This window comes from Salvelinus fontinalis, chromosome 14 (assembly GCF_029448725.1).
Source record: "Salvelinus fontinalis isolate EN_2023a chromosome 14, ASM2944872v1, whole genome shotgun sequence".
Lineage (NCBI taxonomy): Eukaryota > Metazoa > Chordata > Actinopteri > Salmoniformes > Salmonidae > Salvelinus > Salvelinus fontinalis.
In genome coordinates, this window is record NC_074678.1 from 3,623,431 (window position 1) to 3,639,361 (window position 15,931).

The 15,931-nt window shown below is 49.8% G+C and overlaps 1 protein-coding gene across 3 annotated transcripts in view; it reads right to left on the bottom strand.

The window, feature by feature from the left end:
* The window catches only part of wwtr1 (WW domain containing transcription regulator 1), a 69,735-nt gene that overhangs the window by 14,509 nt on the left and 39,295 nt on the right, over positions 1-15,931 (bottom strand). For 2 of the 3 annotated variants that reach the window (XM_055943794.1, XM_055943795.1), the window contains exon 3: positions 7,526-7,639. The exons of the other annotated variant lie outside the window; for it this stretch is intronic. In XM_055943794.1, coding sequence (XP_055799769.1) covers positions 7,526-7,639 — 114 coding nt within the window. The remainder of the gene's footprint in view (positions 1-7,525; positions 7,640-15,931) is intronic. 3 annotated transcript variants of the gene reach the window in all.

The following is a 15,931-nucleotide window of genomic DNA, read 5'->3' on the forward strand; positions in this document are numbered from 1 at the left end:
AATATAAATCTAAACATACAGCCCAGCGTTTGTACGTTTCTACGTTTGTAGAACAACTAAAAATGCATAAATAACTAAATGTGGAGCTAAAAAGGCACATGGTACAGAAAGCAGACAGTCTGGTGATTTCACTGCAGAGACCCTTTCCCCCTCTCAGGACATCGGTTTGCCCTCTCCCTTTCCCCCTCTCAGGACATCGGTTTGCCCTCCCCCTTTCCCTCCATCTCACAGTCCTTTGCCTTCTCCCTTTCCCTCCACCTCACAGTCCTTTGCCCTCTCCCTTTCCCTCCATCTCACAGTCCTTTGCCCTCTCCCTTTCCCTCCATCTCACAGTCCTTTGCCCTCTCCCTTTCCCTCCATCTCACAGTCCTTTGCCCTCTCCCTTTCCCTCCATCTCACAGTCCTTTGCCTCCTCTCTTCTCCCTCCCCCTCCCCCTCTTTCCTTGGCGGTTCAGTGTGTCTCTCTCCCCATCTGTCAGCTGGACTTGAAGTCTGGATGAAGAGCAAAGGAACCTACATAGATTACCTACCCTCAACGTGGGGGGGGGGGGGGGGGGGGGGGGGGGGGGGGGGGGGGGTTGGACATAATACAGGGAGAAAAACTATTATAGGCATAGCTGACATGCAATTTATGATTTCACCTTCTCTATAAAGCAACACATTTGTGGACCACAAGGTTTTCCACAGAGCCCCTTATTGTTACATAACGTACTTCACAATTTGGGAAAATACCCATCCGTGATCTTCTTATTAAACTCAATGATGTAATTCCCAGAGGCTCAATGCACGGCCATTTTGGATACAAAACTGTTAGTTGCAACAGTCTCCATGTTTGGTGATGGGAGCAGACAGGAAACGCAGGTTATTCTGGAGGAAGCTCTGCAGAGTTGTCACTAGCTGGCACCGACACAAAGTAAAAACTAAATTTGATTTTAAACCTAACTTTAACCACACTGCTAACCATAATGCCTAACCCTAACCTTAAATGAAGACCAAAGTGCAAATGTTTGTTTTCATAAATTTTTACAAAAGAGCCAATTTTGACTTTACAACTGGCCCATCTAGTGTAAATCGGTCAGGTCTACCTGCAGGACAAGACTCATCCCAATAAACGTCGACCCGTACAGGAAACCACCATAGGGGCGGCAGGTAGCCTAGTGGTTAGAGCGTTGGGCAGGTAGCCTAGTAGTTAGAGCGTTGGGTAGGTAGCCTAGTGGTTAGAGCAGGTAACCTAGTGGTTAGAGCATTGGGCAGGTAGCCTAGTGGTTAGAGCAGGTAGCCTAGTAGTTAGAGCGTTGGGCAGGTAGCCTAGTGGTTAGAGCAGGTAGCCTAGTAGTTAGAGCGTTGGGCAGGTAGCCTAGTGGTTAGAGCAGGTAACCTAGTGGTTAGAGCATTGGGCAGGTAGCCTAGTGGTTAGAGCAGGTAGCCTAGTAGTTAGAGCGTTGGGCAGGTAGCCTAGTGGTTAGAGCAGGTAAACTAGTGGTTAGAGCATTGGGCAGGTAGCCTAGTGGTTAGAGCGTTGGGCAGGTAGCCTAGTGGTTAGAGCAGGTAGCCTAGTGGTTAGAGCAGGTAGCCTAGTGCTTAGAGCAGGTAGCCTGGTGGTTAGAGCAGGTAGCCTGGTGGTTAGAGCAGGTAGCCTGGTGGTTAGAGCAGGTAGCCTGGTGGTTAGAGCAGGTAGCCTGGTGGTTAGAGCAGGTAGCCTGGTGGTTAGAGCAGGTAGCCTGGTGGTTAGAGCAGGTAGCCTGGTGGTTAGAGCAGGTAGCCTGGTGGTTAGAGCAGGTAGCCTGGTGGTTAGAGCAGGTAGCCTGGTGGTTAGAGCAGGTAGCCTGGTGGTTAGAGCAGGTAGCCTGGTGGTTAGAGCAGGTAGCCTAGTGGTTAGAGCGTTGGACAGGTAGCCTAGTGGTTAAAGCAGGTAGCCTAGTGGTTAGAGCAGGTAGCTAGTGGTTAGAGCAGGTAGCCTAGTGGTTAGAGGAGGTAGCCTAGTGGTTAGAGCAGGTAGCCAAGTGGTTAGAGCAGGTAGCCTAGTGGTTAGAGCAGGTAGCCAGTGGTTAGAGCAGGTAGCCTAGTGGTTAGAGCAGGTAGCCTAGTGGTTAGAGCGTTGGGCAGGTGGCCTAGTGGTTAGAGCAGGTAGCCTAGTGGTTAGAGCGTTGGGCAGGTGGCCTAGTGGTTAGAGCAGGTAGCCTAGTGGTTAGAGTGTTGGGCAGGTAGCCTAGTGGTTAAAGCGTTGAGTAAGTAGCCTAGTGGTTAGAGCAGGTAGCCAAGTGGTTAGAGCAAGTAGCCTAGTGGTTAGAGGAGGTAGCCTAGTGGTTAGAGGAGGTAGCCTAGTGGTTAGAGGAGGTAGCCTAGTGGTTAGAGCGTTGGGCAGGTGGCCTAGTGGTTAGAGCAGGTAGCCTAGTGGTTAGAGCAGGTAGCCTAGTGGTTAGAGCGTTGGGCAGGTGGCCTAGTGGTTAGAGCAGGTAGCCTAGTGGTTAGAACGTTGGGCAGGTAGCCTAGTGGTTAGAACGTTGGGCAGGTAGCCTAGTGGTTAGAACGTTGGGCAGGTAGCCTAGTGGTTAGAACGTTGGACAGGTAGCCTAGTGGTTAGAACGTTGGGCAGGTAGCCTAGTGGTTAGAACGTTGGGCAGGTAGCCTAGTGGTTAGAACGTTGGGCAGGTAGCCTAGTGGTTAGAACGTTGGGCAGGTAGCCTAGTGGTTAGAACGTTGGGCAGGTAGCCTAGTGGTTAGAGCAGGTAGCCTAGTGGTTAGAACGTTGGGCAGGTAGCCTAGTGGTTAGAGCAGGTAGCCTAGTGGTTAGAGCAGGTAGCCTAGTGGTTAGAGCGTTGGGCAGGTGGCCTAGTGGTTAGAGCGTTGGGCAGGTGGCCTAGTGGTTAGAGGAGGTGGCCTAGTGGTTAGAGCAGGTGGCCTAGTGGTTAGAGCAGGTAGCCTAGTGGTTAGAGCAGGTAGCCTAGTGGTTAGAGCAGGTAGCCTAGTGGTTAGAGCAGGTAGCCTAGTGGTTAGAGCAGGTAGCCTAGTGGTTAGAGCAGGTAGCCTAGTGGTTAGAGCAGGTAGCCTAGTGGTTAGAGCAGGTAGCCTAGTGGTTAGAGCAGGTAGCCTAGTGGTTAGAGCAGGTAGCCTAGTGGTTAGAGCAGGTAGCCTAGTGGTTAGAGCAGGTAGCCTAGTGGTTAGAGCAGGTAGCCTAGTGGTTAGAGCAGGTAGCCTAGTGGTTAGAGCAGGTAGCCTAGTGGTTAGAGCAGGTAGCCTAGTGGTTAGAGCAGGTAGCCTAGTGGTTAGAGCAGGTAGCCTAGTGGTTAGAGCAGGTAGCCTAGTGGTTAGAGCAGGTAGCCTAGTGGTTAGAGCAGGTAGCCTAGTGGTTAGAGCAGGTAGCCTAGTGGTTAGAGCAGGTAGCCTAGTGGTTAGAGCAGATAGCCTAGTGGTTAGAGCGTTGGGCAGGTAGCCTAGTGGTTAGAACGTTGGGCCAGTAACAGAAAGGTTACTGGATCGAATCCCTGAGCTGACAAGGTCGTTCTGCCCCTTGAACAAGGCAGTTATTAACCCACTGTTGCTAGGCCGTCATTGTAAATAAGAATTGTTCTTAACTGACTTGCCTCGTTAAATAAAGGTTTTAAAAAAGATAAGATATTCAAACACATCCAATAGATGATGGGAATATGGAATTATTCCTTGTTTTTATAAAAACAATTAGCCAGAGTAGAGGCATTAGGTTTGGATAGGGGCCAAACAGACAGATGGTGTGCATGCAACTGCACACAGAAACACACAGAGCAGAATCTTTAGGGTCGGGTCTGGGACACGGCAGGACACACCCTATCAGAGAGTGCAGATTGGGGCTGCAGAAAACAGACTGCAGTCTGGCCAGATGTGCAGAGCTCCACACGGCCTCAGCCACAAGTAAAATAACACTCCTATACAACCTTCTGTTCCCCCACCCCCTTCTCTTCTGCTCTCCCTCCCACACTCTTATCCTCCACCTCCAAACACTCCTCTACTTACTCTCCCCACCCTCCTCTTCAAGGCTAGCACCGGGTGTTAAACCGACCGACTACCATGATGGAAAACACATGATGAGATAGATTAGAGCAACAAGACGACGAGCCAGCAACCCCTCACAGCTCCCAGTCACGATATCAGCAGAGAGAGAGAAGTTGGGGTATGGGAAAGAGCAGAGAGAGAGCAAGAGAGAGAGAGAAGTTGGGGTATGGGAGAGAGCAAGAGAGAGCGAGAGCAAGAGAGAGAGCAAGAGAGAGAGCAAGAGAGAGAGAAGTTGAGCAGGAAAGGGAGAAGGGGGGAGACAGTAAGTACTAAGTCTTAGTGGGGATGCTCTGCCAACAAAGACCTTCTTGTTTCGTTTACTTCCCAGAAACAGCTGTCCAACAGGGTCAGAGGAAGAAAAAAAAAGAACTGGAAAAACTGAGAAACACTTCCAGTCTCGAAAATCTGCAACGCACTAAAACCTACAACATCCCCTGTTCGAAACAAAAGCTCCCCAACACACAGAGAGAGAGGTCCCCCCCCCCACACACAGAGAGAGAGAGGTCCCCACACACACACACAGAGAGAGAGAGGTCCCACACACACACACACACAGAGAGCGAGGTCCCCCCCACACACACAGAGAGAGAGGTCCCCCCCACACACACAGAGAGAGAGGTCCCCCCCACACACACAGAGAGAGAGGTCCCCCCCACACACAGAGAGAGAGAGAGGTCCCCCACACACACACACAGAGAGAGAGAGGTCCCCCCCCCACACACACACACAGAGAGAGAGAGGTCCCCCACACACACACACACACAGAGAGAGAGAAGTCCCCCCCACACACACACAGAGAGAGAAGTCCCCCCCACACACAGAGAGAGAGAGAGGTCCCCCACACACACACACACACAGAGAGAGAGGTCCCCAACACACAGTCCACCAGTTAATATCTGTCAGTGTGCATTACATTTGATAAGAGAGCTGAGGGAGTTCATGTCAGAGTGACATATTTAAGGGGGACAGAGTTTGTGTATGCATGCATATGTGTGTGGACCGTGGTCGGGGGCCAGGCAGGCAGAAGTGCTCACACTCTTCTCACGCACAGGCAGTCTCAGAGGACAACCTCTTGTGCAACAGGAACCCTGGCTGGGGGAGAGAGGGAGTCACAAGTCTGGCCTAAAACTCTTGTAAAAAAGGCATAATAACATGAACTATAAGTTAATGATTTTTTTTTGTCACGGGTAACAGAGTAATGTAGTGTTGATATAGCGGCCCTATAAAATCTATGATGTGGAGAACGCGGGAAGAATCACAGAATCCAACAATATACAAAAAAAACCTATTGAAACTTAGTAGGAAAATGTATTAATATGAATTAAGAAGAAGATAAGACCTAATGCATCAGTATTTGTGTTTTCCTTCATCCGTCTGATGAGGCAACGTAGGAAAACTGAACGAAATTAGGGCGTTTTATAAGGCCCTACGATACGTTCCACTCATAGTGGTTTAAATCAGTCTCCAGGTTGAAAACAATTAGCACGGTTGAATCTGATACCAGTGAAACACCACTTAAATTCTCCTCCGCAGTTTTGCCTGGCTCGGTCTCCTGCCACATCTCTCTAGAGACCTGACAGGGTTCTGCCTGGCTCGGTCTCTTGCCACATCTCTCTAGGGACCTGACAGGGTTCTGCCTGGCTCGGTCTCTTGCCACATCTCTCTAGGGACCTGACAGGGTTCTGCCTGGGTCGGTCTCTTGCCACATCTCTCTAGGGACCTGACAGGGTTCTGCCTGGGTCGGTCTCTTGCCACATCTCTCTAGGGACCTGACAGGGTTCTGCCTGGCTCGGTCTCTTGCCACATCTCTCTAGGGACCTGACAGGGTTCTGCCTGGCTCGGTCTCTTGCCACATCTCTCTAGGGACCTGACAGGGTTCTGCCTGGGTCGGTCTCTTGCCACATCTCTCTAGGGACCTGACAGGGTTCTGCCTGGCTCGGTCTCTTGCCACATCTCTCTAGGGACCTGACAGGGTTCTGCCTGGCTCGGTCTCCTGCCACATCTCTCTAGGGACCTGACAGGGTTCTGCCTGGGTCGGTCTCCTGCCACATCTCTCTAGGGACCTGACAGGGTTCTGCCTGGGTCGGTCTCCTGCCACATCTCTCTAGGGACCTGACAGGGTTCTGCCTGGCTCGGTCTCTTGCCACATCTCTCTAGGGACCTGACAGGGTTCTGCCTGGCTCGGTCTCTTGCCACATCTCTCTAGGGACCTGACAGGGTTCTGCCTGGCTCGGTCTCTTGCCACATCTCTCTAGGGACCTGACAGGGTTCTGCCTGGGTCGGTCTCTTGCCACATCTCTCTAGGGACCTGACAGGGTTCTGCCTGGCTCGGTCTCTTGCCACATCTCTCTAGGGACCTGACAGGGTTCTGCCTGGCTCGGTCTCTTGCCACATCTCTCTAGGGACCTGACAGGGTTCTGCCTGTCTCGGTCTCCTGCCACATCTCTCTAGGGACCTGACAGGGTTCTGCCTGGGTCGGTCTCTTGCCACATCTCTCTAGGGACCTGACAGGGTTCTGCCTGGGTCGGTCTCTTGCCACATCTCTCTAGGGAACTGACAGGGTTCTGCCTGGCTCGGTCTCTTGCCACATCTCTCTAGGGACCTGACAGGGTTCTGCCTGGGTCGGTCTCTTGCCACATCTCTCTAGGGACCTGACAGGGTTCTGCCTGGGTCGGTCTCTTGCCACATCTCTCTAGGGACCTGACAGGGTTCTGCCTGGCTCGGTCTCTTGCCACATCTCTCTAGGGACCTGACAGGGTTCTGCCTGGGTCGGTCTCCTGCCACATCTCTCTAGGGACCTGACAGGCATCTGCCTGGGTCGGTCTCCTGCCACATCTCTCTAGGGACCTGACAGGCATCTGCCTGGGTCGGTCTCCTGCCACATCTCTCTAGGGACCTGACAGGCATCTGCCTGGGTCGGTCTCCTGCCACATCTCTCTAGGGACCTGACAGGGTTTTGTGGCGAGTTGGAGCTCCACAGATAACCTAGTATCTGGGTGAGGAACGTGATGAGAAGAGAGGCTCCCTGGACACTTCCCTATCATATCATTCTGGCCCCAGTCATCAGACCCCCGGCCTGGCCCCAGTCATCAGACCCCTGGCCTGGCTTCTGTTATCAGACCCCTGTTATTAGTCCTGGGAGACCCCGTTAGTAGTCCAACTGGTGATGCTGCCGAGACTGACCAGAGTTCATAGTCCACCCTCCTGGCTCTCGAGTCAAGCGGTATGAATACTTTTAGGAGGCACTGTAGCTTCTGACAGGCAAAGCTCTGCCCCTAGGGGGCACAGAGTTATGGGTAGAGTTAAGGGGTCATGGGTCAGGTATGATGGATCAAGGTGCACAGTTTGATTAGTTCAGTGCTAGTGTGTGATCAGGGGGCTTTAAGGGTGAATGGGGTTGGTCGGTTGGTTGGGTTGGAGGGGGGGACGGGGGGTTGGTCGGGTTGGAGGGGGGGACGGGGGGACGGGGGGGGTTTGCGATCCAGAGGATACTTACTGAGGCGAGCGTCCACACGCGGGTCGAGCCAGGACATTCGTTGTGTTTTGTGGTCAATGAAGTAGATTTCTCCCTGAGGATTTTCAGCCTGCTCCCAGTCATCAGACGGCTCCCCTGTTCACAAGCAGCACCAACACCACGTCAGCCAGAGTTACTTCATCTTTACCCAGAGAAATCACATTCAAATGACCAGTAGTGTCATTCCTAATTCTATGGCTATAACCTTTACCATGGCTGACTGATGCAGTTCCCTGCGACCACATTTCACAGTAATGTCAATTTGAATGGACAATACAAGTTTTGGGGCGATTTAAAATCTTTGGGATTTGGAACAGAAACAGGTCTGACTGACCTTCAACAGTTGTTCCTCAGTTACGGACCTATTTATTTACCTTTTTGTTCCATCAGGTGACTGGATAAGGAATACAAAACCAAAGAGTGGAAGTGGAATAGAGAGCTTCTCCACTGTCCAGTCTTGATGAGTCAACGTGAGTAACAGTGGAGGATAAGCAGGAATCATGACTGGAGCTAAACCTGCCGAGTCAACACCGATTGGGATCAGAGGTCACTCACTGGGTTGCCATGGGAGATAGAACACAGTGCAAAGGGGGTGGGAAATTCCACTGAATCTATTGTAGAATTACAGGGACAGTGGTCATCGTCAGCCTTGGTAATGGAGAGAGACAGGTTACTACAGTCTTGATTACTAGTGTGTCTTGGGAGTTGGGTTGTGAACATAGACACTTTTCCATTCTCTCTAAGTTAATTGACAACGAAGTACATGTCTAAAAAAAAACAGGCGTTTTAGTGCAGGTCTGAAACAAAACCTTGCACACCACCACCTCTCTAGGCCCAGGATTGATGATAATTCTACAAACAAGAATCGCAACACTCCTAAAGGAGTAGACATATGGTTACTGATCTAAATCGGCAAAAAAAGATAACTCCGCTCCATCATTCCTTGAATCAGATGGCTCATTCATCACAAAACCCACTGATACTGCCAAATACTTTAATAATGTTTTCATTGGCAAGACGAGCGAACTTTTGCATGACATGCCAGCAACAAATGCTGACACTACACATCCAAATATATCTGACCAAATTATGAAAGACAAGAATTATATATATTATTTTTTTTCTCGTAAAGTAAGTGTGGAAGAGGTGAGGGGAAATATTGTTGTTTATCAACAATGACAAGCCACCGGGATCTGACAACCTGGATGGAAAATGACGAAGGATAATAGTGGACGATATTGCCATATCTTCATTTTAAGCCTTGTAGAAAGTGTGTGCCATCAGGCCTGGAGTGAAGCAAAAGTTGTTCCCCTACCTGAGAAAAGTAAAGCCACCTTTACTGGCTCAAATAGCCGACAAGATACAATGCTATTTTTACAGTAAACAAATTGATAGACTTTCACGACACTTATAGGGAAGGATATTCAACAAGAACAGCACTTACACAAATGACTGAGGATTGGCTGAGAGAAATGTGTGATAAAAAGATTGTGAGGGCTGTTTTGTTAGACTTCAGTGCGGCTTTTGATGTTATCGATCATAGTCTGCTGCTGGAAAAACGTATGTGTTATGGCTTTACACCCCCTGCTATAATGTGGATAAAGAGTTACAGAGGGTGTTCTTTAATGGAAGCCTCTCCAACAAAATCCAAGTACAATCAGGAATTCCACAAGGCAGCTGTCTAGGCCCCTTACTTTTTTCAATCTTTACTAACAACATGCCACCGGCTTTGAGTAAAGCCAGTGTGTCTATGTATGCGGATGACTTAACACTATACACGTCAGTTACTACTGCGACTGAAATGACAGCAACACTTAAAGAGCTGCAGTTAGTTTCAGAATGGGTGGCAAGGAATATGTTTCTCCTAAATATTTCCAAAACTAAAAGGATTGTATTTGGGATAAATCGTTCACTAAACCCTAAACCTCAACTACATCTTGTAATAAATAATGTGGAAATTGAGCAAGTTCAGGAGACTAAACTGCTTGGAGTAACCCTGGATTGTAAACTGTCATGGTCAAAACATATTGATACAACAGTAGCTAAGATGGGGAGAAGTCTGTCTATAATAAAGCGATGCTCTGCCTTCTTAACAACACTATCAACAAGGCAGGTCCTACAGGCCCTAGTTTTGTCGCACCTGGACTACTGTTCAGTCGTGTGGTCAGGTGCTACAAAAAATTGCAATTGGCTCAGAACAGGGCAGCACGGCTGGCCCTTGGATGTACACAGACGGATAATATTAATAATATGCATGTCAATCTCTCTTGGCTCAAAGTGGAGGAGAGATTGACTTCATCACTACTTGTATTTGTGAGACGTGCAAACCCCACAAGACATGTCACAAGAGGTTTCTTCACAGTCCCCAAGTGCAGAAGAGACTATGGGGAGGTGCAAAGTACTACATACGATACATAAAGTAACTCATAAAGTAAAACAAAAATAAACCTTATAGAACAGCGGGGACTGTGAAGCAACACAAACATAGGTACATGCATACAAACACACAACATACGCATTACACACACGTTATAGATATGTGGTAGTAGAGTACGAGCCTGAAGGCACTCATTTAATATTTTGTGAAATCTGTTATGAATGTATTGTAAATGTTTTTCAAATGTATAACCTTAATTTAGCTGGACCCAAGGAAGAGTAGCTGCTGACTTGGCAGGAACTAAAATGGGGATCCATAATAAACCCCAGGAAGAGTAGCTGCTGCCTTGGCAGGAACTAAAATGGGGACCCATAATAAACCCCAGGAAGAGTAGCTGCTGCCTTGGCAGGAACTAAATGGGGACCCATAATAAACCCCAGGAAGAGTAGCTGCTGCCTTGGCAGGAACTAATGGGGATCCTTAATAAACCCCAGGAAGAGTAGCTGCTGCCTTGGCAGGAACTAAATGGGGACCCATAATAAACCCCAGGAAGAGTAGCTGCTGCCTTGGCAGGAACTAATGGGGATCCATAATAAATACAACAAACTCAGTTGGTGGCACACTAACCAAAAAAGGTTGGGAACCAGTGATCTACAGTATGGGATCAAGACCTCTAACTGGAAACCATAGACCTGTCTGTTCAAACCCTACCGCAGAGCAGAGCTACATGTCCATCTGAGGGAGCGGAGAGAAGGGGAGAGGAGACGATGGGAGGGGAAAAGAGAAGAGGAGAGGAGACGAGGGGGGGGGAAGAGAAGAGAAGGGGAGAGGAGACGAGGGGAGGGGAAAAGAGAAGAGAAGGGGAGAGGAGACGAGGGGAGGGGAAAAGAGAAGGGGAGAGGAGGAGAGGAGACAAGGGGAAAAGAGAAGAGGAGAGGAGATGAGGGGAAAAGAGAAGAGGAGAGGAGGGGAGGGGAAAAGAGAAGAGGAGAGGAGATGAGGGGAAAAGAGAAGAGGAGAGGAGGGGAGGGGAAAAGAGAAGAGGAGAGGAGACGAGGGGAGGGGAGAGAAGAGGAGAACAAAGCAGTGGAAAATATCCATCAGGACAAGAAAGGCAGAGAGAATTCCTCTTCAACAAAGACTGGGGCGTCTGCCAGCATTGTCAACGCCGGAGAGAGGAGGGGAAAGGGGTGTACAACACACAGAGAACTGTATAGAGAGGGGGAGGGAGGCAAACCATGGAGAGAGAGAGAACATTTTTGTAATGTTACCCGTAATGTTCCTCTGATATTTGTGTCCAGTTTTCCGTTAGTTATGGGAACCTTCTATATATGTTAGCAAAAACCTCCTGAGAACCTATTTAGCGTGTTTTGCGGTTTGAGTTAAGAGAACATTCCCTTTAATGTCAAACAGAATTGACCAAGAACGTGGTTACCATGTTCTCAGAATATCCCATATTAATGTTCTAGATATATATTGGCCTTTTACCGTTGTATCGTTATCGGACGACAACTGCATCCGATAACCAATATTCAATAAATAGGAGAGAATGCTGAGGCTCATGGGAACATTTGGGGTCACTCTCATGATGTCACAATGTAAGAAATCAACATCGGCACCATATTTCTTTTATGTTTTATGAGAACTCAGTGTAGAAAAGTGACACGAATTCCCCCGCTGTAAAATAGCACATATCTGCAGATATATATTTTAAAAGAATGTTTTTAAAATGTTAACATATTTCATAATAATTTTTAAAAAATGTTAAAAAATATGTATATATACTAATCCCCCAAAAAATCAAAAAAACATGTAAAAGATTTTTAAAATGTATATATATATATATATATATATATATATATATATATATTATTTTTTTATGTGTAAGATTAGTGTGCCGTGATGGAATATTTTCCTAACCCTCAGAAAACTGGACACCGGGAATATTCTTGCAACGTTCCAATGAAAACGGTTCTAGAACATTTCATATGAAATATTCTGAGAACATGGTAACCGAAAGGTCTGGGTAAGGTCTGTTTCACATTAAGGGTCTCTTGGAGACATCACTGGAACATCCCAATGCAAACGATAGGTAAGGATCTAATGAGACTCTTAAAATAGATAACGAAGCCATTTATCTACTTCCCCAGAGTCACACGAACTCATGGATACCATTTGTATGTCTTGGTGTCCAGTATGAAGGAAGTTATTTTTTTTTTTAAATGCACCTTTATTTAACCAGGTAGGCCAGTTGAGAACAAGTTCTCATTTACAACTGTGACGTGGCCAAGATAAAGCAAAGCATTGCGACACAAACAAAGTTACACAAAACATACAGTCAATAACACAATATAAAAGTCTATGTGCAAATGAGGTAAGATAAGAGAGGTAAGGCAATAAATAGGCCATAGTGGCGAAATAATTACAATTTAGCAAGGGGGTAGTTTCGCGAGCCAATGCTAACTAGCGTTAGCACAATGACTGGAAGTCTACAGGAACAGCTACAGCGTTTGTTGTTAGGTGGGGAGAGAGAGCGAGAGAATGAAATTTTGAGTTGGAGATTGAAAGAACAGCACTGGCACCTGTGAATCAGTCACCAACATCCATATCAAATATCGATTTTATCATGTGAAAACTTTCCATGGAAGATTGACAGAAACATGTGTGTGTGTGTGTGTGTCCTATGAGCAGATCTTCTGTTTCTGTAGCGTGATGTATCAGTACACCCTCTGGACAGGACACTAGTCTATCTCCTGTTTCTATAGCGTGATGTACCTCACAGTACCAGTACACCCCTGGACAGGACACTAGTCTATCTCCTGTTTCTGTAGCGTGATGTACCTTACAGTACCAGTACACCCCTGGACAGGACACTAGTCTATCTCCTGTTTCTATAGCGTGATGTACCTCACAGTACCAGTACACCCCTGGACAGGACACTAGTCTATCTTCTGTTTCTGTAGCGTGATGTACCTTACAGTACCAGTACACCCCTGGACAGGACACTAGTCTATCTTCTGTTTCTGTAGCGTGATGTACCTTACAGTACCAGTACACCCCCTGACAGGACACTAGTCTACCTTCTGTTTCTGTAGCGTGATGTACCAGTACACCCCTGGACAGGACACTAGTCTATCTCCTGTTTCTATAGCGTGATGTACCTTGCCGTACCAGTACACCCCTGGACAGGACACTAGTCTATCTTCTGTTTCTATAGCGTGATGTACCTTACAGTACCAGTACACCCCTGGACAGGACACTAGTCTATCTTCTGTTTCTGTAGCGTGATGTACCTTGCCGTACCAGTACACCCCTGGACAGGACACTAGTCTATCTTCTGTTTCTGTAGCGTGACGCACCTTGCTGTACCAGTACACCCCTGGACAGGACACTAGTCTATCTTCTGTTTCTGTAGCGTGATGTACCAGTACACCCCCGAGACAGGACACTAGTCTATCTCCTGTTTCTGTAGCGTGACGCACCTTGCTGTACCAGTACACCCCCGAGACAGGACACTAGTCTATCTTCTGTTTCTGTAGCGTGATGTACCAGTACACCCCTGGACAGGACACTAGTCTATCTTCTGTTTCTGTAGCGTGATGTACCAGTACACCCCTGGACAGGACACTAGTCTATCTTCTGTTTCTGTAGCGTGACGCACCTTGCTGTACCAGTACACCCCTGGACAGGACACTAGTCTATCTTCTGTTTCTGTAGCGTGACGCACCTTGCTGTACCAGTACACCCCCTGGACAGGACACTAGTCTATCTCCTGTTTCTGTAGCGTGATGTATCAGTACACTCCTGGACAGGACACTAGTCTATCTCCTGTTTCTGTAGCGTGACGCACCTTGCTGTACCAGTACACCCCTGGACAGGACGACTACCGCAGGGTCTTACCCCCCCAATCTCTCTCATTAATGCAGAGCGCCAAGCAGAGATGCATCAGGTCCCATTTTCACAGTCTTTAGTACGACTCAGCCCGGGGGATCAAACTTCTAACTTTCCAATCTCAGGGCGGACACTAACCACTCTCAGGGCGGACACTAACCACAAGGCCACGGAGTAGACAGGAGAAAAACATCCCAGTGGCGTTTGAACAAGTCGAGTGGGGCGGTGTACAGACAATTATTCAGGATGAGAGACTCCATTCATACACGCACACTGACACGCATACACCTCTCTCTGTGTCACAGACAACCCTCTCTGTCCCAGCCATCCCTCCCCTCTCTGTCCCAGCCACCCTCGCCACCCCCCCTGTCTGTCCCAGCCACCCTCGCCACCCCCCCCGTCTGTCCCAGCCACCCTCGCCATCCCTCCCCTCTCTGTCCCAGCCATCCCTCCCCTCTCTGTCCCAGCCACCCTCGCCACCCCCCCTGTCTGTCCCAGCCACCCTCGCCACCCCCACTGTCTGTCGCAGCCACCCTCGCCACCCCCCTCTGTGTCCCAGCCCCCCTCGCCACCACCCTCTGTGTCCCAGCCACCCTCCCCCTTCTCTGTCCCAGCCAGCCACCTCCCCTCTCTGTCCCATCCAGCCACCCTCCCTCTTCTCTGTCCCAGCCATCCCTCCCCTCTCTGTCCCAGCCACCCTCGCCACCCCCCCTGTCTGTCCCAGCCACCCTCGCCACCCCCACTGTCTGTCGCAGCCACCCTCGCCACCCCCCTCTGTGTCCCAGCCCCCCTCGCCACCACCCTCTGTGTCCCAGCCACCCTCCCCCTTCTCTGTCCCAGCCAGCCACCTCCCCTCTCTGTCCCATCCAGCCACCCTCCCCTCTTCTCTGTCCCAGCCACCCCCCCCCCCTCTCTGTCCAGCCACCCTCGCCACCCCCCTCTGTGTCCCAGCCACCCCCCCCCTCTGTGTCCCAGCTAGCCACCCCCCCCCCTCTCTGTCCCAGCCAGCCCCCCCCCCCCCCCCCCCCCCCCCCCCCCCCCCGCTCTGTGTCCCAGCCAGCCACCCCCCCCCCCCCCTCTGTGTCCCACTGTCCTAAATTCCCAAGTCTTTCACTTGTTTGCCTCGCTTTATGTTCTCCCCCTCCCCTCGCTTTGTTTACCACTCCCCTGCCCACTCCTCTGCCCACTCCCCTGCCCACTCCCCTGCCCACTCCCCAGCCCACTCCCCTGCCCACACCGCCCATCACTCTCCAGCTGTAGACACACCTAAAATGGCCAAACAAGACACACACACACACACAGTCATGGGGCGGCAGATAGCCTGGCGGGTAGGAGCATTGGGCAAGTAACCGGAAGGATTGCTGGATCAAATCCCTAAGCTGACAAGGTAAAAATCTGTCATTCTGCCTCTGAGCAAGGCAGTTAACCTACTGCATTCAGTTGTACAACAGACAGAGACAGTCAAACCTCTCAACACAATCACTATACCAACTCAAGAGTTGTTCTTCCTGGCATGTTGTCTGTAGAACAAATAACAAAACACGAGGCCTTCCTGGAGTTGAGTTTGAGACCCCTGCTTCAGAGAGCGGTGCCCATTGGCCTGACCCTTTAGAGAGCGGTGCCCATTGGCCTGACTCTTTAGAGAGCGGTGCCCATTGGCCTGACCCTTTAGAGAGCGGTGCCCATTGGCCTGACCCTTTAGAGAGCGGTACCCATTGGCCTGACCCTTTAGAGAGCGGTGCCCATTGGCCTGACCCTTTAGAGAGCGGTGCCCATTGGCCTGACCCTTTAGAGAGCGGTGCCCATTGGCCTGACCCTTTAGAGAGCGGTGCCCATTGGCCTGACCCTTCAGAGAGCGGTGCCCATTGGCCTGACCCTTCAGAGAGCGGTGCCCATTGGCCTGACCCTTTAGAGAGCGGTGCCCATTGGCCTGACCCTTTAGAGAGCGGTACCCATTGGCCTGACCCTTTAGAGAGCGGTGCCCATTGGCCTGTTTCCAGCAGTGGAGTGGCAGAGGGTTGATGTTCTGCAGGCTGAGTCAAGGTGGCTGTCAGATTGCTTAGCTGGGTCTATTATAGGTGCTAGCTAGGCTAACACGGATGAGAATACGCAGTCAATGC